The sequence below is a fragment of the Marmota monax genome, unplaced genomic scaffold (genome assembly GCF_021218885.2).
Source record: "Marmota monax isolate L192 unplaced genomic scaffold, Marmota_monax_Labrador192_F-V1.1 WCK01_AAM20220418_F8-fsc00036, whole genome shotgun sequence".
NCBI classification, from domain to species: Eukaryota; Metazoa; Chordata; class Mammalia; order Rodentia; family Sciuridae; genus Marmota; species Marmota monax.
Genome location: NW_026694491.1, coordinates 5,700,018 through 5,727,986, shown reverse-complemented (window position 1 = coordinate 5,727,986; position 27,969 = coordinate 5,700,018). Strand labels below are relative to the sequence as shown.

General features: G+C 45.7%; 1 protein-coding gene across 1 annotated transcript in view; it reads left to right on the top strand.

Annotated features, from left to right (window-relative positions):
- Positions 1-27,969, top strand: part of Plxnc1 (plexin C1) — a 144,878-nt gene that overhangs the window by 106,296 nt on the left and 10,613 nt on the right. The window contains exons 22-24 of the mRNA XM_046419305.1: positions 11,653-11,830; positions 14,645-14,748; positions 26,280-26,334. Coding sequence (XP_046275261.1) covers positions 11,653-11,830; positions 14,645-14,748; positions 26,280-26,334 — 337 coding nt within the window. The remainder of the gene's footprint in view (positions 1-11,652; positions 11,831-14,644; positions 14,749-26,279; positions 26,335-27,969) is intronic.

Below are 27,969 nucleotides of genomic sequence, written 5' to 3'. Positions count from 1 at the left end.
ACCCAGGCTCTTTGTCCTAACCTAGAAGATGCTCATGCTTTTACTTTGAAACGTTTTCAGAAGCCCTTAGTTGTCTGTGATAGCTTGGATATGGTTTGTTGCCACCAAACTCACATTGAAATTGAAGCATAAGGGTACTGCTAGCTGCCAGGGCCTTCAGAGCTAAGTAGGCCATGAGTGGGGTGGAGGTAGTCCCGTGGGAGTGGGTCATTATCATGGGTGGCTTTCTGGGCTGCTTTCTTCTCCCTCTTGGTGAGCAGCCCTTGACCCTCACCAGAAGCCGGTAGATGCTGGCACTATGCTCTTGGACATCCAAAACTGTGAGCTACTTTAGCGTCTTTCCTTCATAAACCACCCAGCCTCTGGTGAGGCTGACATTTGTTATAACAACAGAAAACAGACCAAGAGGGTCCCCAAAGAGAACTGTTTACATGTGAATGGAGGTGGGGGAACCCAGCAGTATTTCACTTTCATGAAAACATTGAAACTTGACAGGAAGAAGAGGGAAGGAAGGGGGGTACTGGGGGAAGAAGTCAGATGCCTGAAGCAACTTTTGAGGTTTGAGTCCTTTTTAATGCTTCACATCTGAATGCTTCTTCTGCCTTTCATTTTGAAATATTATTTATTTCACAGTCAATTAAGACCATGTGTTTCTGATTTGTTAGCACTCAACTCATCAAAACGTTACTTGATGTTGAAGAAATTCATGTTGACTCTTAAAAAATTTTTTTTCTTTTTTCTTTTTTTCCCTCTCACAGCCCCAGGGGAAAAGGTGAATGGAAAATTAAATCTACATTGCTTCCTCTTCAAATTCAGATATACGGGTGGTTAGTTGAGACTGGAAAAGAGGGTGGGCCACTTGTTTCTAGGGGCCTTTCCTGTAAGAATGGTTTTTAAATCTCTTTTATTGGACCTGTCCCAATGTCTCTTTCATGGTGGGTGATTATACTAGAAGCCCAAGAGAGGGCACATGATCCCATCTAAGCTCTTGTGACAAAACGTTAGCAGAAGGTCAATATAAAAAATTTAAGGTTTTTCATTTCCTTTCAGGCAAGTTCCCCCAGCCTGAACCATCATATTTCTAATTTTCTTCCTTCCTCCCTCCCCTTCCATTTCCCACTTCACTTCTCCCCCCCTCCCAAGCTATACACCCAATGGTTTTAAGGTCTTGCTTTGCTAAATTTGCCAGAGGTGGTTTATGTAATTGAAAACAAGGTGTGGTGAACAAACTCATTGTGTGTGTGTGTGTGTGTGTGTGTGTGTGTGAGAGAGAGAGAGAGAGAGAGAGAGAGAGATTCTTTCAAGGAAAGGAAAGTCAGAGAAAAAATGGAGAACAGCTATATGAGCAACTTGAAATGACAGAGCCTGGTGCCATAGCAGGGACACTTTTGAGAACAAGCCCCAAACCCCCATTCGACTACATGCTCAGAAACACAGCATCTCGTATAACAACCTAAAAGTTAGGTTTCACACCTCTAAGATTAGGATGTGTTCTCCCTGAGGTGTGGGGTGTTTTCTAGAACATAAAGCCATCCTGCCAACTTCTTATACGTGAAATCATTATACTAACAAATGTGCCCTGGGAAGTCATGCTTTGTTCCTTACGTCCTGGGTGGAAAACTCCTGTCTTTCCTCAGTCGGAGCCAAAAGCCGTAAAGCTACTGTTCCTCTTATACCAAGAGCTACTGGCTATCTGGGTGCCCCAGGCAAGGCCAGTGAGGCCAACCACCCTAAGATCAGCTTGCTCCCAGGGCTAGCAGCTGGGGAAGGCTTGTCTGCACACAGGACCCTAGTCTTCCTTTAATATCCAGGAATTTAGGTTCAGACAAGGAGAATAGGAACAAGTCCTGTTGCTCTGCTGTTTTTCTCCCACTTCAAAATTATAGCCCCACTAGATTTTGTCGTGGTGCCTCTCAGGCCCTTCCTCCCCTGCCCTGTGTCGAGCATGATTTCATTACAGATCACATGCAACTCTGGAGGAGCTAGCAAAAGCTTGAGGATCTCAGTTCCAGGAACATGTACCCACATGGGAGAAAGGACATTTGCCTCACTTTCAAGAGGAGATGAGAAAAACCAATAACTCGTAGCAGGCGTGCTGAATTAGCAAGAGGAGGTTGACTTGTAATCAAAGTTAAGCGAGCAATGGTTTTTTGAACTCTTAAACCCAGGAAATGAGCTTGCCAGTCTGCTGTACCGGAGAGATAGCATCTTGGCACCCTGGGAAACAGGGTTCTGACAAACATATTATTGCACTCATTCTCTTATCTATAAGAACGTCTTTAAGATTATTAGAAATTCTTGGGGCTGGGGCTCAGTGACAGAGCACTTGCCTAGCATGGGTAAGGCATTCACTGGGTTCGATCCTCAGCACCACATAAATAAATAAATAAATAAAGTTATTTAATTTAAATTCTAAAAAAAAAAAGGTTATTAGAAATTCTTGAGAAAGCACAGGTACCCACCTGCACAAATCTTAGTGCCTCCATTATGATTTATTGAAAGTTTATGCTGGCCCACACCAATCCTGTCTTTTTCCCCCAGCGGTTACCATTTTGGGACAATCATGTTTAATGAAATATTTCATATATAACAGCTCTGGCCACCTCAAGCAGGAGTGTCATCTATGGGCTTCTTCACTCCAGCTCCTTCTGTTCCATTTAGATTGTCCTTGCAGAAGATCCATTATCCCCGTAATTAAACAACCCACTGTCCCGATTAAGTCATTCTCTGTTACTTCAATTACATCCCATTGTTCATTAAATCCTGATGTTTGCACTTCAGCAATCTTGTTTTTAATACTCCTAGCATTTGTGGAGAAACAGTGAAGTTAATTAACAATTCTTGAGATTTTTTTTTCTTTTTCTTTCTACCATACTGCATATCATTTCCATTATGACTTGCAATAATACTGAAACCATTACTAACTTCATAGTTAGTGTTCTGAGCTTCCTGATCAAAGAGTGAAACCATTTTTTATAATCATGTTAGGTAAGTCATTCCCTAGTTGATGGCAAGCCGTGGAAAATGAAAAATTAACTTTAAATGGGTGCTTTAAATGGCTTTCCTCTCCATATTCTTTCTTCTCACATCTGTAATCTTGGAATTAGAAAATAATTTAGTTATCTAAGTACAAAAGTATTTAATTTTCTTCTCTGTGGCTCCATTGTGATTCTATTATTTCATTATTAGAATCTTTGTTTATATTTATACGATTCAGAGAATGGTAACTTTTATCACAAATGATGATGGAGGTAAAAAGCATTTTCTAGATTTGTCTTTTAGGCATAAAAGTCAGTCTCCCCTTGGAAGATATTGTTATCTATAGCAGGAATCAGCAAACAACAGCCTGGGGCCAAATGTGGTCTCCTGATTATTAAATAAAGTTTTATTGGAACACAGTCATGCCCATTCATTTCCTTATTATCTATGACTGCTCTCCTGCTACAGTGACAGAGTTGAGTAGTTGCAACAGAGACCATATGAGCCTCTAAGCTTTAAATATTAACTATCTGGCCCTTTGCAGAAAGTGCATAGGCCCTTAATCTAGGACTTGAAATAATAAAAAGTAGAATCCTCCATCCCACCCATCCCAAAGGCCTTGGTCTCTTTGCCTTCCTTCTGGGGACACAGCAATGGAAATGAAACTTATGGAGCTCTCTGCAAAGAAAAAACAGAAAATATCAAAATCAATTATTTTTAGCTAAATCAGTTCTGCTTCATTCTAGGATGTACATAATGCTTGCAAATAACAGAAAAATTAGTAAGAGAAACTTAAATGTGAGGAGTTTTTCTCTAACTTGTTTCTTTGACATGGAAAAGGGCCCCCTTTCACCCCCATGCCCACTTATGATGTCAGGGGAGCAGAATATTGGATCCAGGGAGTTGTGGCCTGTCTGTCTTTGGTGGGGAGAGGAGAAGGAGTGTTGAGTAAGGAAGGGGGTTGGGTAGACCCAGTTTTTAAGGGGTTGATAGCCAGGATGTCCCAGGGCCACTGATGCCAGCTTGGAAAATCTTAAGAGACTTTTCTGAGTTTGGTATAAGAATCAGACCTTTTTCTCTTGACTTTCATTTGGCCCTGGAATGAAATTAGAAATATATTTTATAGGTTTTATTTAATGAAAGCAATTATTGCTCTAAGACCTTTTACGATGAAGTTGCTGGTTTGTAATAAATTCTTTGACAATTACTTTCTGGGTATTATAAGGCATTCTGGCAAATACACATCGGCTTCCCCGCCCTTCCTCACCAAGAATGAGGTAGAAGAACCAGTAAAGCAACCGGGTCATTCTCCCCCCAGGAAAATGTCACTTCGCCTCAGATTCAGCCTCTGGGCTCCTGCAACCTTATTTTCTCTGTTTCCTCAATACCCAGAACTGCTGGGAGGTATTAGGGACCGTGGGGGGAGACCACTCACGAGATAGGCATGTGGTCATAGGTCCAAGTGCCCAGGGGCTGGGGCCAAAGAGGTGGGTGGGGCTTGGCATATTGCAGTCCTGGGTCTGAATCTGGCACAGGCCACATGTCTGTGTGACCTTGGGGAAACCACCTATGTTTCTCTCTGTTGGTTTTCTCATCAGTAAACAATCAATGATGAAACCCCACCCTGTATAGCTGTTATGAGATCAGAAAAGAATATATAGAACATGTTCAGCCACCCAGCCTGTTTTTCTTGTCACCTGTAAGGTACACCAAGCAGAAGTGTCCCTTCCGCATTCCTTTTGGTTGGTTAGTTATTGACGACGGGTGATGCTGGGAATTGATTAGCCTGCTCCACCGTAATGGAAAACATTTCTTAAATGCCTGTGTCTATGTTATTTAAAATGTTACGTGTAACTCCCGTGGCTGGGCATTTACAACCAGTGGCAGATCGTGGCTGGCTGGACAGATGTGGACAAGCAAGAAGAATGATCATCCTGAACAGGTACCCAGAAGAGGCTGGTTTGGGACGTGCTATAGAGGGACCAGGCCCTTCCAGTGTCCCTGGCCGAGCACTTCCCAGATGGCCTTGCCCTTCTAATAACTCCTGGGTGCCTGGCCTGGTCCCTCACTGGGTGCAGTCCAGCTGCACAGAGCCGAGAGTGAGCGGCCTGAGGCTTGAGCCACAGGGAAGCTGGTTTCTCTCACATGTGTGGTTGCGGGTGGCAGTCCTCGGTGGTGGTTCCCTTCTGGATAACTTCATGGCCCCACCCACTTCTGTGAACCAGTTTGCCTCGTGGTCCAAGGCACCTGCTTCCCAGCCTCCTTCCACATTTTCACAGCAGGACCTAAGCACAGCTGAGAAAAGGGGACAGACGGTCACCAGCTGTCTTTTAGGGAAGTTTCCCATGAGCTGCCACATAACACATCCACGTATTGTCATTGGCCAGGACTTGGTCACATGGCCACAGACAGCAGCAGAGACAGGAAAATGATCATGAATTCTGCAAAATTGTCCATGGGTGTCACCTGAACCACATGAGGTCCAGCCTCCTCTCCCAGGTGTCCAGCCTGTCTCCTCTGGTAGCACTGACTGAGAACCTCTGGCAGGGTTCTGCTGCCCAGGGAAGGTGGGCACCTTGATTGGCCTTCCATCTTTGCAGCTGAGAGTCTGGACATGTCTTCCTTGTGCCCCCACCAGCTCTATGATCTTGATCAAGTTTCTAGACCTCACTGTGTCTCAGTTTCTCCATCTGTTAAATGAACTAATAATATTACCCACTTCATAAAGTTGTGAGGTACAAGAAGTCAGCAGATTCGTTCCCAGTGTGTGATGAGTGTTCAACAAGTGTCGGCTATTATTACTAGAAATACGGAGCAGCATTCTCTCCTTCTCCCTTATTTTTGCCTCTATAGGACTTCTCCCTCAGATGGCAGGTGGTGGTTTGGGGACAGCAAGCCTGGCCCTCTCTTCCACCCCAAAGGAGTGGGATTCTTTCTCTAGGCTTCCTGACCTGGTAGCCCAAGTTAGAGATTGAATCTGATAGCCAGGTGTCTCCATGTCCAGACACCTCCTTCTGGAGAGGTTCTGAAGACCCAATCCCAATCACTCTTCCATGCAGCCTTCCCAAGTTCTGTCCCTTGGAATATCTGCTCCAAGCTGGAGGTGATAGCTCTCCATGATACCAATCTTGGAAAAACAGGATGGGGTCCTTGTTCCCCAGTGTTGAAGATTAAACACCCAGCAGAACCAAGGCAAGGGTAGAAAGTGAATTTGATTTAAGAGACAGAAGGGGGGAGAGAGAGAGAGAGAGAGAGAGATTTCTCCAGAGAGGATGGGCCCTTTTAGCTGGTACCCGTGGGAGTGGGTGTGTCCTGCCCCTTTATAGATTTTGGGTTTCCTTTGTAGCCCCAAGGGGTGATTGCTTGGGTTGGAAAGTGTAATTCTCCCCCACCCCAGGTGTTATCAACTGGTTGATGGGGACGTGCTATCTACCCATTTCCTTTCCTTTGATAATCAGCTACCTGTCCTTTGCCCTGTCTCATCAGAACCCCTGAAACACTCCGTCCATCCCTACCCCGGTCTCCCTGGCAGGATTGGTTGTGTCCACCTCACAGTTCTCATCTGTTAGGACTCACCAGGCAGGAAGAGTGCCAGACTCAGCTTCCTGCTGTCATGCCCTGCACACAATAGGTGCAAAATAAGTAGGTGTGTGTGAATGAATTTGTCAACCTCAGCATGGACAAAGTGAGTGCTGTTGGTTTGGGTACACTCAGCTGTGAGAGAAAATAGGTCAAATGACGCCTGAAATAGTAAGGATGCGGGGCTGCGCTCAGACAGTCTGCTGCTCAAGGCCAGTCCACATGCTGCCTCATGCATCACATCAACGCTCTGGGCCACTGCCCTTCCTCTTGAGCCTGCCCTCCTGCTCACAAGATGGCTGCCATAGCCCTGAGCACTACTCATCCCTTTTGTTTGAGTAGAAAACTTTTCCTTTTACCTGTTGTTGGCTGAGGAGCTTGGACACATGACCAGCTGCTGGTGGAGGAGAAAGGGGAGTTGACACTATGGCTTCCTGGTCTAGCTGGGGCCCCAGCTGTGGATACCTGGCTTTTATTAGCAGAGGAGGAGCGATGCCTGTTGGTTGACAGTCAACCTTTGTGTCACCTCAGCTTTGCTGATACTTTCATGCAGAGGAAGTAGGGAGACCCAGAGCAGCTTCTCTCAACAGAGTGGCACCTTCCTGGGGAAAAGGCCAGTGTACATTTTAGAGCACTTAAGCCCTTGATGGGTATTAAAAATGAGTCACCACCCTATTGATTTGCACCACACTTACTTTCATAAAACCTTCTCGTATTTTGAAAGGCAGAATCACCAGGTGTTTATTTAAGAACACGGAGCTCCAGTGCCTGGTTCTCTTGCTGGGGGACCTTGTGCAATTTATTTAACCTCACTATGCATGGGTCTGTCGCCTGCAAAATGAGAATAATAGCTGAGTCCACCTCAAGATTGTCCTGAGGTTAATTAATACATACTAAGGTAGCACACTCCCTGTCTTAAACAGTGCTCAGCACACACCAAGCACTCCTTCGTTTGCAGTCACCACTATCAGTATTATTATTATTATTATTTTTGGTACTATGGACTGAACCCTGGGAGTGCTTAACCATTGAGCCACAACCCCAGCCCTTTTTATTTAAAAAAATTTTTAAAATTTTTTTTAAAATTCTAGTTGTAGATGGACACAATATCTTTGTTTAATTAATTTTTTTATGGGGTGCTGAGGATTAAACCCAGTGCCTCACACATGCTAGGCAAATGCTCTACCAGTGAGCCACAATCCCAGCTCCCCAGCCCTCTCTTTTTTTTTAATATTTATTTTTTAATTGTAGTTGGACACAGCACCTTTTATTTATTTATTTATTTTTATGTGGTGCTGAGGATCAAACCCAGGGTCTCGCACGTGTGAGGTGAGCACTCTGCCACTGAGCCACAACCCCAGCTCCGCAGCCCTCTTTTTATATTTTATTTTGAGATAGGTTCTTGCTCAATTGCTTAGGGCCTCACTAAGTTGCTGAGGCTGGCTTTGAACTTGTGATCCTCCAGCCTCAGCCTCCCGAGTTGCTGGGATCACAGGTGTGTAATGATCACATTCACCACTGTCATTATTTATTGATCCTATCACTCCTTCCAGATAAGAATGATGAGTATTTTAAGACTAGAGAAGTTAGTGGCTTGCCTACACTCCAGGGGCTGGGAGGGAGCAGAGAACGGGCTGTGGGCTATGGAGGTAGGTGCTCCGCCAGCCCTCCCGCCCTGCCCGACTTACTCAGCTGCTGGAGGCACCTGGTGGCTGAGTATTGTCTCCTAGCTGCCTCCCAAACCTATCGTGAATGGTCCCAGAGCAAACGCCAAGTGTGCGTTAAGGTCTCAAGGGCCTGCAAACCTGACACCAGGGACTGGGAGAAGGTTCCAGGCCAGTGGGTTTGATGGGGGAGGAGCTGGAGGAGGCGCTCCCACTGGGAAGTGCTCCCTAGGGGCCCAGAGGCTGAAGGCCACCCCCTCCTGCCAGCGAAGGAAGGCCCAGGGTGGGTTTTCCCAGCTGCAGGTGGAGGCGTCAAGAGGCTCAGCGACCTGAGAGCCCCCAAATGCACATTTTAGGAAACTGCTGTTTGAGCACTAAGTGTCAGCAGCATAAAAATGAATACAAATCAATTTGTGTCTGGCTTTGCTCTCAGAATTCCCTGTGGACTCTCTAAAATGCCATTTTACCTCTTTTCCACCCATCTAGCTGTGGAGGCAGTGGGAGATTTACATTATTTTACATTCAGTTAGGAATTTTTTTCCCCTCATGGTTATTTTTTAAGAACATTTATTGCCTATAAAGAGGTGTTTTTGTTAAAGACAATAGAGCCCGTTAGGTAGTAACAGATTGTTATTTCGCAAATACCTATAAAACTATTACCTGAGCCGGGATCGTAGGGCTCTGATTAAAAGGTGCTTCCATTCATCTCTATCTTGGAAGCCCCTGTGGAGGAGCGCTCACTGCCACCCTGGGATACCTGCGATGGAGATGCCAGGTCGGGTGTGGACGTAGCCTCAGGCCTGGTGCTTATGTGCATTCTGCAGCCATGTGTGTGGGACTCCAGCCCAGCACGCTGCCCACAGCCAGGTCTCAGACGGGAGGGTTCCCAGGCAGTTGCTGGGCCCCGGAGGAGCAAGGGCCAGGGTGCAAGAAGAGTCAACACCTTAGCCCAGGGTAGGATGGTGGCACCAACTCTATAGTTAGGCACATCAGGCTTGCTTCCTGGCTCTGTCACTTACTGGGTTTCCTGGAGCAAGTTACTTAGTCCTTCTGGGCCTCGCTTTTCTCACTCTCAAATGAGGGGTCCTTGCTAGGACGCTGGGAGGATTCAAAGAGGTCTGCCCTGGGGTGTAGCTCAGAGATGGAAGGCAAGCTTAGCATGCTCAAGGCTCTGGGTTTGCTCCCAGCACCAAAAGAAGAAAGAAAGAAAGGAAAATGAAAGTGTATGTCTTGAAATGTATTTGGCAGAGGTTTTGGCCACAATAAATATTGTTAAAAAAAAAAAAAGGAAGATGAGGGACAGGATGTGGGTGTGAGGCTTCACCTCGTTAGATCCTTCTGGACAGTCTGCCCAGTAGTGTTCCCCTTGCCCAGCTTCTCCTCGTCTAGAGTTTTGTTTGTTTGTGAACTGAGAAGTAGTGAACCCTTTGCTGGTCTATGACTGACCCAGAAACTATGTTCTCTGAGAGCCGGCCAGAGCCCCTCTGCCCAAGTGTGGAGACCTGCATAGCCCAGACTGAGTTCAGGGCCCACTCACACTGAGCCTTCGTCCCTGGGCCAGAACTGGACCCAGGTTTCCTCTTGGGTAATTATAAACAGGATGGTCGGGACAGGTTTTTAAGTCACAAACAGGGTGGCTCATAAACATCAGAAATGTGCTTTTCGCCTTTCTGGAGGCTGAGAAGTCCAAGGTCAAGCAGTGTCAAATCCCGTGACTGGTGAGAGCCTGATATCTGGAGGATTTGCCTTCTCCCTCTTCATCCTTGTAAGCCCCTGAGAATTGGCTTAGCACCTGGGAGATGTGACTTAAGGACCACTGATGGGGACGTGAGGCCTCTGCCATGCTGGTGGTTCTCAGGGGCACGTCTGCTCTTCAGTTGTTCCTGTGTTGAAATCCTATCCCACAAGGAGATTGGACGTAGAGGTGGCACCTTCTGGAGGTGAATCTGTCACGAGGGAAGAGGCCTCCGTGATGGAATTGGTGGCCTCAGAGCTATTGTGCCCTGCCCCCATCCTGAGGGGCAGAGGAGCCAAGTGACAGGCCTCCTGTCCACATGGGTGGTCTGCACGTCGCATCTCCCAGTGCCAGTCATCCGTCACCAGTTATGGTTTTAAATGCTATGGGGCTTGGTGGGTTCACTGTCACAGAACCCTCAGGAGTCGGTCACAGTTATTCCCACTTTTCAGCTGAGAAGCCGAACTACAGAGGGTTACCCAGCTGGCGAGGGGTGGGCGAGAACTGAAGTCAGGGATAAATGGCTGGCACCTTCCTCCTCACCGTGACAGAGACGCTGAGCATGTAGTTCGAGTCCTGCTGGTCAGTGTGGAGGGAGCCTCTGTTTCCCGATGAGGGCACACTGTGACAAGGACAGCAGACCATGGCATCGACTTGATAAGTCACTGCTGCCGGTGTCTTCCTTCCCAGCAACTCCAGAGTGCATCATCTCACTTAATCTCCTAACAGCACTCAAGGGGCAGGTACTATTATTCAAAGTTGAGGTGATCCCAAAGATCCTCATGCCCGGTAATTTCTTCCCATTCCCATTATTGGATCATTTTATAGTCCTTCATTAACCCAGGCCCAAATCCATGAAATAATTGTGCATTTTGTACCCTCTGTCTCCATGATCACCGAGGTGCCCGGGAACCTAAACTGTGTCACGCTACTGACGCAGCTCCCGGCCCTCCCCTGGATCCTGTTCACCAAAGTCAACCTGAACTTGCTTTCAGATGCCTTGTGAGACAGCCCTCCATTCTGTTCCCACACACAAGCCTTCCTTCCCCCATTAGTCTGATTTTGAGGTTTTGCTGCACTGGGAGAATTAAATGACAAAGTAATGGCACTGAAATGTAATTAATGCAGGAATAATAGTACAGGGTGGGGAATCTCAGTATTTTAATGAGGGCTCAGACACGTCTGACTGAAGGTGTTGAAGTGGAGGGGAGATGAATGCTACCATAATTAATGATGCATATTAAGAATTGACCTCTTTGGTGTGATCAATACAGGGACCTCGTAACCTTTCCTGTCACCCGGAACTTTACTTGTGGGACTCTGTGGTTCTTGTTAATAAAAGAGATAATCACCAGTCTGCCCTCATTTACTGTGGAAACTTTCCAATTTTTTTTTTTTGAGGATGAAATTAGAAATCGCCATTTTTGGAATATTTATGTGTATGTATTTTTTCCTCCCAGATCTATTTATTCAATGCTTGCTCTATAATGAGAGTTTTAACTTTCTGTTTTCCTTTCCATTATCCCTGAAAAGAATGGATTATGGAGAAAAGATTAAAGTAGTATAATGCGCTACGGTGTTTGCTAATGTGCTGTCAGAGGTATTAGTAGGGCTCGCTGAAGCTTGTGTCTTTTATGAATGCCTTTCAGATCGCAATTATCTAATAGACTTGGAAACCTGTTTGTATTCTTGCAGGCATTAAATGTCGTCTTTGAAAAAATCCCAGAAAATGAGAGTGCAGATGTCTGTCGGAATATTTCAGTCAACGTCCTTGACTGCGATACCATAGGCCAAGCCAAAGAAAAGATTTTCCAAGCGTTCTTGAGCAAAAACGGCTCTCCTTATGGACTCCAGCTCAACGAGATTGGTCTTGGTAAGGCACTGTGGGAACTCCATCCTGATCCCCTGATGAGTGCCCGCCTTGCCTTTCTTTGCTCTCTTCCTGCCCTGTAGCTTCTGTTTGGCAAAGCTTACGTGGCCAGTTTGTCCCCAGAGGGCATGTCTGGGGGGCCAGGGGACTACTTCACTCTCTCACCAGCATTGTGACTCTGCCTAGCCAGCAGAATCCTTCTGGGATGCTGTTTTTTTAAATATTGTGTTTGTAAATCAGATTCATGAGATTGCTGACCCTGAGACCAAATGGAACCACCTTGCATCAGGAAGTACAAAGAGGTGTAAACCCCGTGCCCTCCGTGTGTGTTGCATTTCACATTGGCATTTGATTTGTTTGTTGTGATACCGAGCATGTCATTAGCGGGTGTCTCAGCCGCTGAGTGTTAACTCCAGCATGCCGGAAAGGTCATCTTCCTCTCTGTGCTAATCGCAGGCTGCATTAAGTATCTTCTCCATCCTCCCCCAACCCACAGCAGCATCTGCTATGAATTCATTTGCGGGCTCTCTGGTATACTGCAAAGGAGAGCATATGCGTGAGCAGGCTAACAGGGCTCCACTCCCCTCAAATGTTCATCAACATTTTAAGAGTTGAGCTTTGTGCAGGCCTCCTGGGAGATCGCTGGGGGGTTGTAGAGCAGATAATGGGACAGGAAAGCAGCAAAATCGTGGCAGTGACAGACAGCGTAACAAGGTTCATCTCCCCTCCACGTGCAGTTGTAGGCCTCAACTAAGCAGGCAATTAAAATCTTCCCCCTCCAATCAAACCTGCTAGAGAAGAGCCTTGAGGCGGGGTCTGGGAAGTCTCTGGGAGACCCTGCAAATGTGCAGTGACTGCTCAACCTGCTTCAAAGAAAACAGGGTGTTGGGCCACCTTTCTCTACTGCTTTTCTTTTTCCTTCCATTGGATAGACTGCTGGGCAGCTCAAAGATAGTTTCAACTTACTTGCTTACAGACTGGGTAAAAGGGGAGCCTCAGCCAGGAAACCATGGCCTAATCAGACCATCAGCTCCCTCACCTTGAATATGTGTCTTGCAAATGTGTGGCTCTGACCACTTAGGACATGGGCACACCCAGCCCAACAACCACAGGGAAAACAGCCTCAGGACTGCCACTAATGAGCCCCGTGGTAGTGACGGTGGCGTCTTCCCACTTTTCCTGGGTTTTTTTTCAACCAGGCATCCCCTTACCTCCTAAAGTAGGAAGGCAGGGGCAAAAACAAGCTGGTGGCATTACATTGTATGCTGATAAGTGGGGACACAGCCTAGAGGCCATGTCGCACTTCTGTATCCCTGCTGTTCTTCCAAACTACCTCCAAGGATAGTCTCAGCAAACTGAGGCAAAGCCTTAGAAATCAGCCATAAGTTGTACTGAAACCCAATCCTTTCTGGGATGGTCAGACCTCTTTCAGTAGAGGCTCAGAGAGACATGCCCAAAGGGGCAGGAAGTATGTAAATAGGAATGTCACACCCAGCGCAGTAGGAAATAGTGGGGTCTGACTTGGGAAAGGACTTGCCTTCTAAGAGAGAGCCACTTGGCTTCAGCCAAGGGTTGCCATGGAGGCTGCAGGGTCAGTGTTACCTGATTATTACCTGATTTTTTAAAAAAATTAATTTTTTCTTCAGTGCTGGAGATTAAACCCAGGGCCTCACATGAGCCAGGCAAGTTGTATCACTCAGTTGCACCTCCAGATGTCATGTAGCTCTCTCCCTCAATCCCTTTTCTCTATCCCTTCAGTGTCCCTTCAGTTCCAGCAGCCCCTGGACAATAGGAGCTGTTGGCTCCTCCTGAGCACCAGTTTTTTTTTTGTTGTTGTTGTTGTTTGTTTTTGTTTTTGGTGGGGGGGACTGGGGATTTAACCCAGAGTTGCTTACCACTGAATTGTCTCCCCAGTTCTTCTTCTTCTTCTTTTTTTTTTTTTTTAATTTTGAAACAGAGTCTCACTAAGTTGCTGAGAGTCTCTCATTAGGTTGCTGTCCTTGAACTTGAGATCTTTCTGCCCTGGGATTATAGGCATGTGCCACCATGCCTAACAGTCCCTGATTTTTAAAAGGAGAAATCAGGAGTCCACATTTTTTTGTTTAATCTCCTAATATTTAAATGTGGAAATTAAATTGATGTTAACATAATAATTCATAAAACACTGCAGGTTCAGGAAATTTAAAAAAAACAACAACAACACATTAGTGGCCACATTCTGACCTCCGGGCACAAGCTGGTCACCCTTCGGGGAGTTTGCACCCTGTTTTGCTGGTGGCTGCACAGCACCTCCCCTGCAAGAACCTGCAGAGAGTTCATATTGCACCTTTGTTGGTGAAAATGTGTTCATATGTGTGTGAATATTGGAAATTTTCTGAAGCACTTAGACCCTGGTTGTGTCTTCAGTGGCTTTACTTCCAGGCTTAGCCTCAGCGTGAAAGCTTCAGGGAGAAGCAGACTGAAATGTCAGAGCCCTGAACACAAACCAGAAACAAAACAAAGCTCAGGCTGCCAGTCTGGCTGATGTGTCTCCACATCTTCAAAGCTTTACCACTTCATTCAAATTTTATTTTTGAAATATACGTGTGAAAATAGCAAGAGAGCATTTAAATTTTTTTTATTAGTTCTTTTTAGTTGTAGATGGACATAATACCTGTATTTTATATGTTTATTTTTATGTGGTGCTGTGGATCCAACCCAGTGCCTCATGCACGCAGGGCAAGTGCTCTACCACTGAGCCACAACCCCAGCACCACATTTAAATTTTTCATCATGATTTTAAAATGGAACAAAATGACTCCCCCTTTCCTTTTTCAGAGCTTCAAGTAGGCACACGACAAAAAGAACTTCTGGATATTGACAGTTCCTCTGTGATTCTTGAAGATGGAATAACCAAGCTGAATACCATCGGCCACTATGAGGTAAGAATGAGACTTGACCTCGACATTTACTTCTTCTTAACTCAGCTGAATTGGATGACCTCCAGTACCAGGTAAATTCTTCAAAAAAAAAAGAAGGGGCTGAGGCTGTGGCTCAGCAGTAGAGCACTCGCCTAGCATGTGCGAGACGCTGGGTTCGATCCTCAGCACCACATAAAAATAAGTAAATAAAATAAAGGTATTAAAAAAAATCACATCAATCTTTAAAAAAAAACAAAAACCAGGACTCCCACTTACTTTCTGGAATAGTTGGCAGATTGCTGGTTTCTGGGACAGAAGTTTTCCTTGGTTGCTCATTCAGAGGAGCCCAGGAATTGCTGCTGTCCCTCGTGGTACACTTGGAGGTCTGCCTGATCACACCGTCCTGCAGTTTAGATGGGAAGTTCTGGCCTGATGAGATGGTCTGGCCTTGCAAAGTGTGCTCCTAGGAAAGCCAGAGGATAGCTGTCACACACACGTGACGGCCACATGCCAAGTGTATTGATGCCAACAGAGCCTGTGAAAGCCCCAGACCTCACCTCACTCCATGGTGTTCACAGCAGACCTTGAATCCTTTTGTGTCTGGCCCTTATTCTAAAGAAGTTATCAACTTTCTGTGTGTTTGCAATATGCAGTGGTACTTCCTTTAGCCCTTGACCGTTCTGCTCGGTGAAGGCTGAGGGAGTACGTGACTCTCCCATGCCAGAGAAGCCTGTGCATGGCAAGGAGGCAGGGAAAGTTCCTGAACACACTGGATACTGGGATTTGTTCAGCAGCATTAGCCACGTCTTTGTTGAGTGTCTGTTATGTGCTAAGAGCTGGGAATGCACAGGAGAGGTGCGAAGACCAGGTCCACACTGAGATAGGGTGCCAGCACATCCAGCAGACAAGAGACCGCGTGCGTATTCAAGAGACAACTTTGGACTGGTCGAAATGGTAGGAGGGTTCTGGGTGGCAGTAAGAGCTGATAATATCGGGGCTTAGGGAATGCTTATTCTGGACCAGGTGCTGACTTCAGCATTAACCTTTATTTCGGCTCATTCCATCTTACGGCAGTCCTATGGGGTCGGTTCCATTGCTTATAGATGGGTACACTGAGGCTCAGGCCTGTTATTTAGCCATTAACTGCTTCTCCAGAGAAAGGCCAGAGAAGTCGGAGGGGGTGCTGAGAAGGGGAAATGCAGATCCTTCAGGCCTGTTCAGCCTCTTAGGAGTTTGCATTTTACCCAAGGACAGCAGATCGCAGGAGAGGGCCTTTAGCAGGGGAGACTTGTGTTTCAGAAAGTGATTGTGGTGGGCATGGGGTATGCACAGAAGAGCTGCAAAGCTGGAAATAGGGAGCCCCCCTGGAAGCTGTGGCAGAATTTCAGATAAGGGATGGGGCTGTCCACAGTAATGCAGTGCCGTGGAGACGCCCTGGGGAATGGATTCTGAGGGGCTCAGGAGGTGGATGCTACAAGCCACCTGGGAGGGAGATGAAGTCAGGGAGGGGTCGAGGCTGACACTCAGGAGTAGCAGGTGCTTTTCCACAGATAGCTTAGAGCTGTGTTTCACAGCTCAGAAATCCCAGGGAGATGGGCCCACGCTAGGCAGGCCTTTGCTCTGCCCTCAGCCAGCCAGAAGCTGAGACTATTCTAGAGCCAAGGTTTCTGGACAGCAGCCAGGAAGAGAGAACACCCATCCTTGGGCTCTATGGCTGAGCAGGTCTCAGACTCAGTTTAGAAATGGTTGCCATGGTGACACCTGAGCCAGTACTGCCCCCCTGGCTTTGCTGGAGAAGACCTCACAGAGGAAGCTGCGGAGTCACAGCCTGCTCCCAAGCTCAGTCCTCTGCAGCCTGGGCTTCCTGGCCTTGGAGTCATCTTTCCAAGAGCAGTCGTTAGCTTTGGGGTTTTGTAAGACTCCCCAGAAAGCTTTATATATTTATCTATCTTTTTAGAACTAGGCATTGAATGTGGGACTTCAAACACTGTAGGCAAGCACTCTATCACTGAGCTGTGTGCCCAGAGCTATTTATGTTTTTATTTTGAAATGGGATCTTACTAAATTGCCCAGGATGACCTCAAACTTGCAATCCTCCTGCCTCAGCCTCCCAAGTTACTGGGATTAAAGACATGGGCCACCTTGCCCAGCTCCCATGCAGCTATCTAATAGTATGCCTGGCTGGACTCAGGAATACAGGCATCAGTGGGCAGAGGGAGGGTCAAGTGGGAGGCACTGCCCTGCTGGGTGAAAGTGGCCAGGGAGGGGCTTATTATGGCACCGCTGTGAAGCTCTGAGTTCCAGACCTGCAGGCCATCTCCTCCTCTCCCTGTGTCTGGGTGGCAAGCTTTTCTAGACATCAGGAAGGGGTGGAGCCACCAGTACCCCCCTTTGATACTCCTGGCTAGAATGCCTGCCTTGCTCAGCTAAGCCTCCCCACTCCCTGCACCTGTGCAACACAGAGTGGGCCTCTTAGAGAGGTGGCCACTCGGTGTCTTTAGTAGGGAAAGGCAGGATAGGTCACTCCAGCGGGGAAAACAGAGGTACCACAGCTGTCCATGAGGCACGGGGAGGGCCTGTCAGGGGAGATGGAACATCCCTCTTCACAGAGACATCGGCTGTGCTAGACACCTATCTGCTTAAGGATGATAATGAAATTAATCCGGCCAGTAGTCACTTCCCGTCCCAATGATTTATTGGCCTCATAGCCCAGCGTCACTGCATGGTGGTAATAAATGACAAGAGACTAGGACATGAGGGCTTAAAGGCTTCTCCTTATGTTTAAAAAGCTGAGCCATAAGGCAAATAGATGCAGAGAGCTTGAAGGAAACTGGGGAGGTCATCAGCTGTGCTCTCTGAGCCTGGGCCATTTCCAAAGCCCTGTGTTCTAAAGACTGGTCTAAGCAAAGCCTCTGCCACCCTCAGCTGCCTCGACCTGTGCTTGATGTTGTAGTGCCTCTGCAGATTCAAAATTGGGAATAATTCGACAGGGCTGGGCTGAAGTTTGCTTCTGCCCTTTCATGAAAGAAAAAATTTCTCCTCCAGCACTCGCTTTTCCCTCCAAAGAGACAAGATGCTAATTATCACTCTTATTCATTTACTAAAGCGCCCTAGTTTGAGTCACTGTAAGTGCTTGAAAGCAAAAAACTATATTTCATTTAAAAATAGGGTCTAATTCAGAGTTTTAAGTGATTCAGACTCACCTCCCTCCAATTAGTCCAAATTAGTTCGGTTTTAAAGTTAATCTTTACTGACGGCCAGTTCCTCCTCCTATCTAAACAAAGTCCCTGCTGTTGGAGCTGGAGCCCTGTTCTTCTTGCCTTGTTCTGCCCTTGGGGAGAATAGAGTGGAGCAGGTCTCCCCAGGATGACTGGCTCTTTGTATATTTGAAGAACAGGTTTCTAGAGGGATCTGAGGGATCTGCAAAAATATAGCATCTCCGTGGACCAGATGCAACCCCCCAGATACCTACAGGATGGCACACAAGCCAATTCTGGCATTGCATGATGACAGCAGTGGCTGCCAGTGCCCAGCACCGTGGACACACACTGGCTTCATCAGTGTTCACAACCACCCTGTTCTTTTAGTTGGAGCTGTTTGTCCCCCGCCCTCCCCTGTTTTCCATCAGATGAACACAGGGGAGAGTGAATTTCTGCTCCAGTCTCCTTCAGTCTCGGACAGACAAGGGGTTAAGTGAGCTGGTGTCTTTCCAAACACATTAAGGCGGAGGCGGCTTTCTCCCTATAATTAAGCTTTTCCTTAAGTGCCTCTGTAACCGGCTTCAGCTCTGTGGGCTTGACTGTGAAGGGGACCACGCTGTTCTGGAGCAGGTGGGATCAGTGGCACGGGCTGCTGGCCCAGGTGACCAATTTCTCTGCAGTCCAGGCTTCTTTCCTCTCCCCTGAGCCCTGTGTGACTCTTGCTGTGCTGTGTCATTGCACCCACACTCTGCCGGGGGGTGGTATCAAGGGTGCAGGGAAGGTATTTTGGGGGGCAGGAAGTTTCCTCTACAGATTGCACCTCTTTTTCTGATAATGCAAGGTTTGGGGAGGCAGAAAAGATGATGAATCTTGTGTGGTTGAAGACTGTTGCTCACCCCAAGTGTCGGCAATGCAGAAAGGGTCACTGCCAAGGCCACTCCTGCCATTCAAAAGATATTTAAAGCTCCTAGGAATGTCCCAAAGTGTCGCTTAGGGAAGGTTAGAGGTCCTTTCGGCCGGGTGTCATCTGTGATCCTAAAATGAAAGGATGAGCCACTTCTGCAGGTCTTTCGCAGCATGAATGCCTTGAGGTGCTTGTTTACATGGAGAGCACAGGCCACACTACTGCCATGCTGAGCATGGTTCTAAAGGCTTTTACCAACAGCAACTCCTCTCATCCTCTTTTGTGCCCCGTGAGATGAATACTGCCATTATTCCCACTCAGAAGCCCAGAGAAGTGAAGAAACTTGGCCAAGGTCACACAGCTCCTCTCACTGATGCCCCAAGGCTGAATGCAGATGAAAAATGAATCACTGTAGAAACCGTGGCTCTCCTCGGGGCCAGAGGAATAAACTTACCCAGAGCTAAGCCTCCTGTTCCCAACCTCTAAGCAGCCTGGATAGAGAGCTGGGCCTGATGAATGGCATAGATACCCTGGTAGTTATATCCTCTGACATTAAACTCAAAGGGCAACTTCTCTTAAGATCTTATGATGAATCTCATGGCTGTGGGTTATAAAATGCTTCCTTGTTTCTGATCCCACTTTAACATCCCTTGTGACTAGCTGTCCTTGAAGATGGCAGTCACCTTCATCCGAGGGAGGCCAGCAGTACCAACCCCACCAACATACCCAGAGCACTTCAGTTCCCAATTTCACACACACTTGGAGGCCCAGCTCCCTGAGGAAGGAAGAACTGAGGGTTCTCTCTCACAGACCCCGAAGGGAGTTTGCTCCTGGGCCCAGGGTTAATTTCAAGTCAACAATGGAGAAGCAGGAGCTCTCTGGGTCTTTCCTTTAGTTTCAAGAATCCCTTGGAGCTCTGTTCTCTCTGTGTGAGTGGATGTGTCTGTGGAGAATCTTCCAACAACCCCTTTCAAATGTGCTGAAGGACTGTGCAAGGTCCCTCTGGCCCCAAGAAAAAAAACACTCCCTTTTCATCTGCCTCCAGCCTTGGAGCATCAGTGAGGGGGACAGTATTGACGGGGAGAGAACAATGTTGGCAGGTGGCCGCTGTGACAATGCTCGTGGAATGGAATTCTGTTTTCAGATAATACCATTTTGACAGAAAGGTGGCTTCAGTAATGAAAGAGACCAGTAAGGGCTCCCACAAGGTAATTTATATTGATTTTTGTGTCTTTAGCATTTTTTTTTCTTCCAATAGGAAAAATTATCATAATATTCAGATCATATTCATCATTTTCCATAAAACCCACAGCTATAATTCCATTATTTCTCTTAGGCTGAACCATATGAAATTGCCAATAGCTGAGTGTCTTGGTCCATAGAAATGACAGTTTTATAAGGTTAAATATAAGTGCAACCTTATATTTCTAGAAAATCTGTTTTTATGGGATAATCTCCAACTTAGGCCCTACAGATAACCCTTGACATCAAGAAATCTCATTGGGTGGGGATGTGGCTCAAGTAGTAGCGCGCTCGCCTGGCATGCACGGGGCGCTGGGTTCGATCCTCAGCACCACATAAAAGTAAAATAAAGATGTTGTGTCCACCGAAAACTAAAAAATAAATATTAAAAAAGTCTCTTTCTCTCTCTCTCTCTCAAAAAAAAAAAAAGTGTAGGTCCTCAACTTCTAACTCTGCTTCTCTGAAACCTCATCTTTCACAAACAATTGAAAAAAAAAAGAAATCTCATGCTCGTGCACATTTTAGGAGTGACTTTAAATTATTTACAGGATCCTTTTCTTCCCTGTGTGGTCCTGACTTCTAATTCCGACGAGGGGTATCTACAGTCATGTCTGCTGTGTCCTGCCTCAGGCTGGCATCATCAGAGGGTAGCCTTGTAGTCACTGTGAATCCTGGAAGACTGTGAAACTGGGAAGAATTTAACTTGAAATTACCGAGGGCACCCATTCTGCTCTGGGTGGGAGAAGCAATCCTGCTGCAGATCCATCAAGCGACAACAATCTTTCCCTGATTTAATTTGGTTTTCATCCTCTAAAAGTAGGAGCCTAGAGAATGCTCCCTGCCTCACAGGAGGATGGGACGATTAAATGAGTCACCCTTAAGGAAGCATGTGGAGCTCCTAGGACCGAACAAACAGCATCACAATTTTAACCCTTCCGATTCTGAAGCACTTTTCAAAAAGGCACTTCTGTCCTTAACTCGGCAACAGCTGACTTGTGCAAAATAGGAAGCGGAAACCTTTCGCCCCCCACAAACATCTGTAAATGATTTTTCTGTTCTTATAATAGAGTTAAAGCGTCACATGGGGTGGAAACGTTCCAGCCCCAGAGCAGCTGTGAACGAAATTCGCTCTCACACACACACACAACTCATCCACTAATAAAATGCTTTTACACTGGCTCTTGGAAGATAATTTCAGAGTAAAATTTCCTTGGTACAAGCTGTGTCTACACTATCTTAATGCCTGAGCACAGTGCCAGCAGCAAGATGTTGCCAGCTCTTGAAAGGACAGTTGAACTTCTGGCAGCGCTGCTGATGGGAGGCCCGTCCCTGGCGTTTGTGATTATAGAGCGAGGGGGCTCGCTTTTGGCAAAACAAAGCGTCTGACAGTAGCCGAGTATTGGCTCAACACTCAACAGGATCTGTTCGGGATTCATTCTTTGACAATTACCCAGAATGAATCACCGGATTCCTTTTATAAAAAGATATTTATTGGCTTAGAAACAGAGCATAGCCAGCTCCTCGTGGGGAGGAATTTTGTAACTATGTTCAAACAGCCCCATAAGCACCGTGTGTGAGGATGTCTGAGGGGGGCCTGCACACGGCATTGACCTGAATTGCATCAAATATGGAGGAGAACTGAAAAATCAGCCAGGGGACAAGGAATGGCTCAAGGGAAAGGAGAGGATGTTTGGTAATAATAGCAGAGTCAGAGAGCTCACCAAGACTTCGGATTCCCCACTGGTGACACTTTGAAGAGCCTGCTCACCCAGCCAGCCCTCCTCCCTCGAGATGTCTCGAACGCCAGCAGTTGGAGACCTCTAGCATCACTCAGGGGCTGGCTGGACACAGCTGGCTGGACAGCTGTGTTGGGCCCCCTAAAAAGCTGGCTCTTTCTCTGCTCCTCTCTCCGTGGGTGTGACCTGAAGGAGATTAGGTTTAATCCTTAGGAGCTTGTGAGGGAGGCTTGTACTTTTTGATAACCAATGTGCAGCAGGCTAGAAGAGAAATGACCAGCTTCTTGTTTTTCTTTTCCCCCCAAACTGGGGAAGGCCAGGCATTAGAGTTTAGAACAGCCTTGGAGCTTCAGTGGAAGGACACATCGCTTGGCTGATAATGTTCAGAAAGGACATAAGCTTCCCTGCCATGATCCCAGAACCAAGGTGGGGAGCTGTATTCCCTGACCCACCTCCTCTTCACCCACTTCATCTTATACTATTGGGGACCAGCCCCTCCCTCAAAACAACTTAAACAAGGAGCCAAGTTTGCCCTTAGGATCTTAGCATTCGTCTCTCCATCCCTGAAGGTCACTTCTATACCTGGCTGTTTCCCAGTACCCATCAGGGCACTAGAGGGCCACTTGGCCCTGGGCTTCATGGTCCCAGAAGGTTTCAGGTGAGGACGTTTGACTTCATCTCCAAAACAGGCTTTACCTAGGCACAGCATGAGCATGATAGTAAGGTCAAAGTATTTACCAATGTATACATTTAAAATCTGTGGCAATTTCTTAACAGGTCTACTAAGTTATAATTTATATACCTTAAAGCCCACCTGTTCATAGTGTAGAATCCAGTGGCTCTAGATAAATTTACAGAGTCGTGCAAAGTGACACCATCTACTTTTAGAACATTGTCATCAGCCCGAGAGGAAGCCCTGTTTTCATTAGCATTTGCTCTTTTTTTTTTAAAACATAACTATTTAATGTGAAAAAGACACTGGAAGGCAACCCAATAACTAGTATTTAATAACATAAAGGGATGTTAGCCATTTTTTCTCTTTTTCCTTGAAGTTTAAGTAATGATATCATATTATATAGCTGTGAGAATTGTTTTCTTTTTGTACTGGGGATTGAATCCTGGGGTGCTTTACCACTGTGCTACATCCCAGCCCTTTTTATTTTTTGTTTTGAAACAAGTTCTCACCTAGGACCTTGCTAAGTTGCCGAGACTGGTCTCAAACATGTGATCCTCCTGTCTCAGCCTCCCAAGCTGCTGAGATTATAGGCATGTGCCATCATGCCCAACAGCTATAAGAACTTTTTAACAGTAGTGTTGTTTATTAGTAAAGGGCTTTAGTTTAGAGGTAATTCAATAATTTTTCTTTTTAAAGAGAGAATAAACATTCTTAGAATCCATTCTTGGAGCCCATGTGACAGGAACATGTTTTAAATGAAATAGTTTTTATAATAAAGTCCTTTAGATTATTTCAGAAATAAATTCTTGTGTTAGATATAAATTTTTTTTTAAAGAGAGAGTGAGAGTGAGAGAGAGAGAATTTTTTAATATTTATTTTTCAGTTTTCGTTGGACACAACATCTTTCTTTGTATGTGGTGCTGAGGATCGAACCTGGGCCGCACACATGCCAGGCAAGCAAGCTACTGCTTGAGCCACATCCCCAGTCCAGATATAAAATTTTTACATCAAAGATGGTTCTATTAAAGTAAATATGGTATAGTTCGAATTCTTCTGGTCTCATTTAAGTATAGTCATTTTTTTTAATTAACTAACTAATTTTTTATTTATGTATGACAGCAGAATGCATTACAATTCTTATTACAATATAGAGCACAGGGGCTGGGATTGTGGCTCAGAGGTAGAGCGCTTGCCTGGCATGCGTGAGACACTGGGTTCAATCCTCAGCACTACATAAGATAAAATAAAGATACTGTGTCCACCTATAACTTAAAAAAAAAGTATAGAGCACATTTTTTCATTTCTCTGGTTGTATACAAAGTATATTCACACTAATTCATGTCTTCATACATGTACTTTGGATAATAATGATCATCACATTCCACCATCATTTCTAACCCCACACCCCTTCCCTTCCCCTCCAACCCCTCTGCCCTATCTAGAGTTCGTCTATTCCTCCGATGCTCCTTCTCCCTATCCCACTATGAATCAGCCTCCTTATATCAAAGAAAACATTTGCATTTGGTTATTTGAAATTGGCTAACTTTACTTAGCAATATCTTCTCTAACTCCATCCATTTTCCTGCAAATGCCATGATTTTATTCTCTTTTTATTCAATTGTGTATATATGCCACATTTCTTTTTTATCCATTCATCTACTGAAGGGCAGTTGGTTCCACAGTGTAGCTATTGTGAATTGTGCTGCTATAAACATTGATGTGTCTGTGTCCCTGTATTACGCTGTTTTTAAGTCGTTTGGGTATAGACTGGGGAGAGGGATAGCTGGGTCAAATGGTGGTTCCATTCCCAATTTCCCAAAAAATCTCCATACTGCTTTCCATATTGGCTACCAGTTTGCAGTACCACCAGCAGTGAATGAGTGTGCCTTTTTCCTTACATCCTTGCCAACACTTATTGTTGTCTTCATAATAGCTGCCGTTCTGATATTTCCTCCCCTCCCTGCTTTAGGCAGTGAGTAGTCTACTTGCTGTGGGTGTAAATTGCCTATTCTGAGCATTTCATGTATATGAGATCATACAACATGTGGTCCTTTGAGACTTGGCTTCTTTCACTTCGAGTGTTTTGAAGTTCAGCCACATCACAGCATGTATGCTTTATTGTTTGGCAATTTTTTGTAGCATATTTGTGCAATGAACACAGGAATAAAAAAAGGATGGACTACTGGCAGACACAACAATGTGGCTTAACATCACAGACCTTACGTTTACCCTCAGAAGCCCAATGCTAGTGTCCATTTTGTATGATTCCCCTTCTATGAAGCACAGAATAGGCAGAACTCGTCAATGTGATGGAAGTTGGAGAAATGACGACGTCTGGATGAGGGTGGGTGGTTGTTGCCTGGGAAGAGGTGATGGATGCCGTTCTCAAGACTTTGAAATGCTCCTGCCAGGATATGGGTGGTGGTCACTCAGGTAGAGATCTTAGATGAACATTCAATTAACTACATACCTAGCAGTCAATGATAAGCACTCTCCTGTGTTAGACTTGCCAAGTTTTCGTTAAAAAGTATGTGCAATTCTTATAACTTTTATCCTTAAAAAAAAAAAAAAACCACTACAACCTACCAAAAAGATCAAGTCATTGGTTCTGCTGAATGAATTCTCACTAAATGAGTACATCCTGTAGTTAGCACCCAGGTCAAGAAACAGAAACCCTCTCCTGTCCCTTCCTGATCACTAGCCCCACTTTCTTCTTCAGTATCTAATATCATAGTTTGACTGAGTTGCTTTTTAGCTTTATATAATGGAACTGTACAGTATGCTTTCTTTCCTGTCAGACTTATTTTGCTCAATATTATGGTTGTAAAATCTGCCCATGTGACATGTAGCAGTAGTTAGCTCCTTTTCATTGTTTTATAATCAAGAAAATACTCCAACTTATTTATTCATCCTAATGTTAATGGGTATTCAGGTTATTTCCAATATGGGGCAGTTACAAATAGTTTACTATCAGAATATTTACTTAGTTTGTTGAATATAGACCTACATGTGAAACTGCTCTGTCGTAGACACCCAGCTTTATATGCCAGTTTTTGAGAACCTGTTTTGGTATTTCTTCATTTCTTAATATACTAGTTGTCTTAGTTCAGGCTGCTCTAGCAGAATACCATCCACTGGATAGCTTAAACAACGAACATTTATTTCTCACAATTCTGGTACCTTGAAGTCCACAATCAGGATACTAGTGGGTCCAGAGTCTGGTGAAAGCCCTCTTCCTGGTTCACAGAGGACTCTCTTTCTCACTGTATCCTCACATAATAGAGCAGAGAGCAATCTCTGGTGTTTCTTCTTATAAGGGCACTACTTCCACTCCTGAGGGTCCACCCACATGACTTTATCACCTCCCCAAAGGCCCACCTCCTAATACCATCATGTTAGGATTTAGAAGAATTTGGAAGAGACACAAATATTTTAACCCATAACAAGTAGAAGCCTCAAAAAACAAAACTGACCCAGGCCCCTTGACCTCTGAGAAGTTGGGGAGTGGCCATTTGTGCCACAGCGTCCTGGCCTCCACCTTCTGGGCACTTTCCTTACCTCACTATCTGTCTGTCGCCACCAAAGGACCATGAGTTCCTTGAGGGCAGAGACAGTGCCTTGTCATTCTAGATAGCCCCAGCCCGAGCACAGTGCCCAGGACATAGCAGTTCTTGATAAATATTTGATTTAATAAGTGAGGGAATGTAAGAACCATCCAGCCATCTAATTCCTGAGTGAAGTTGAGAAATACATTAAATTTTGAAAACTCATATATTTTTTATCTTTGCTTTCAGATATCAAATGGATCCACTATAAAAGTCTTTAAGAAGATAGCAAATTTTACTTCAGGTAACCAATATAATATTGTTAACCTTTTGTTCTCACCCAGCTTTATAAAGTATTGGTTTCTGCCTCTCTCAGACATATTGTCACAAAGCTGAGATAGAGTTGTTGCTACATAATTCTCTGAAAGCTGAGAAAAGCCATTTCGATCTATTTCTAGTCCTAAGAATAAGGGCCCTGCAGGAAGCAGGAAAGGAAACTGTAAACTGTGGTTGGCCCAGACGGCCCAGCATAAAGGAAGTTGCTGCCTCTTAATGGCTCTAAACTCAGGGTACAATCTCAGCCCTTATAGGTCTTTTCCAACAGCACAGTAGGATGAGAGATAGCAATGAGGTCCTCTTGGCAAACTGAGAGGAAAACTTGCAGATAACCCCCAGCCCAGCAAGAGCTGAACAAACAAGATAGTCCAGTAGGAGAATCCAGTGTGACAGCACCTTGCAAACTTCTCAGGAAAGTAGAAACTCAAGAGGGAGCTTTTAGGGAAAGGTCAACAGGCCAATGTCCAAAGTCCTCTTCTGACATCCTCAGAGCAGAAAAATACTGTGGTAATACCTTGAGAAAGTCCCTAGGTCCTGTTTTGGGTTTGTCTCCAGAGCAGTTAACCTGAGCAAAGAAGGCCTGTCCTCAGCCCTCAGAGGGTTCTGGACCTCTCCCTAGCAGGCACCTTCTCACCCATACTGCTGGAAGGAGGGACTTCAGACTTTTAGTTTTCTGAAACTAGTAGTTTCCAGCAACCAGTCAGTGCTGCAGGGCTCCTGATGAATATTTGGTAGCTTTCAGGATACTCCTTGAGAGACTCCCACCCTCCACTACTTTATTAAGCTACAGTGGTGCTGTTTGGAGAGTGGCTGTCACTGTGGCATAAAGAGGAGGGTGTCCTTAAGTTGTGAAAAGGGGGAAAGCTGGTTTTTTTAAGCCTCAAAGACTGGGTCATCTGAAGAGCCTGTCATCTGGGGATTGAATAGTACAATCTTAGGTCTGGATCTCTTTCTGGGACTCCAGATAGTCAGTCTCTGCTTCCTCCCTATCCAATCCTACTGAAAGCCATCACTTTGATTACTATTCTGCTAAAACTCCAAGGCCCTGCCCCTCTGCTCTGTCAGAAGCCCCTCTGTCAAAGTCCCAGCTTTGGTGAACCCAGATTTAGCCTTTTCTGAGCCTACAGCGTACAGTTGCAAAAGAAACTCACTCAACAGCTGCTGGGGTCACTTACACACATGGTAGTAAGCTTGACCAGTCTCCACACGGCCTACCACCACTGAGTTTCCCTAGAGCTCTGTCCCCAAAATCAACCTTGCCTCAGAGCCCCGACCACATAGCATTCCCGACTGTCGGCAGATGATTTCATCCTGCACAGAGAAAACTGAAACGAGAACTCAACATCCAGCACCAAACCTGCCTACCTACTGCACCTGCCCACTGCTGCTCCTTCCTCCCCCTCCCAAGGCCAGTTTGATGGTCACAACTCTCCATCTTCTTCAGCCTTCTGAGCATTCCTGCACCACTGGGCTCTTCTCTAGTCAGTGATCCAGTGGTTGCTTTTTAATTGACTGCTTTCCCTCGCCATCACTGCATTTTTTCCCCATCAGCATTTCAGATGTCCTGGTCTCTCTCATCTTCAAGACAAAAAAAGAAAAAGAA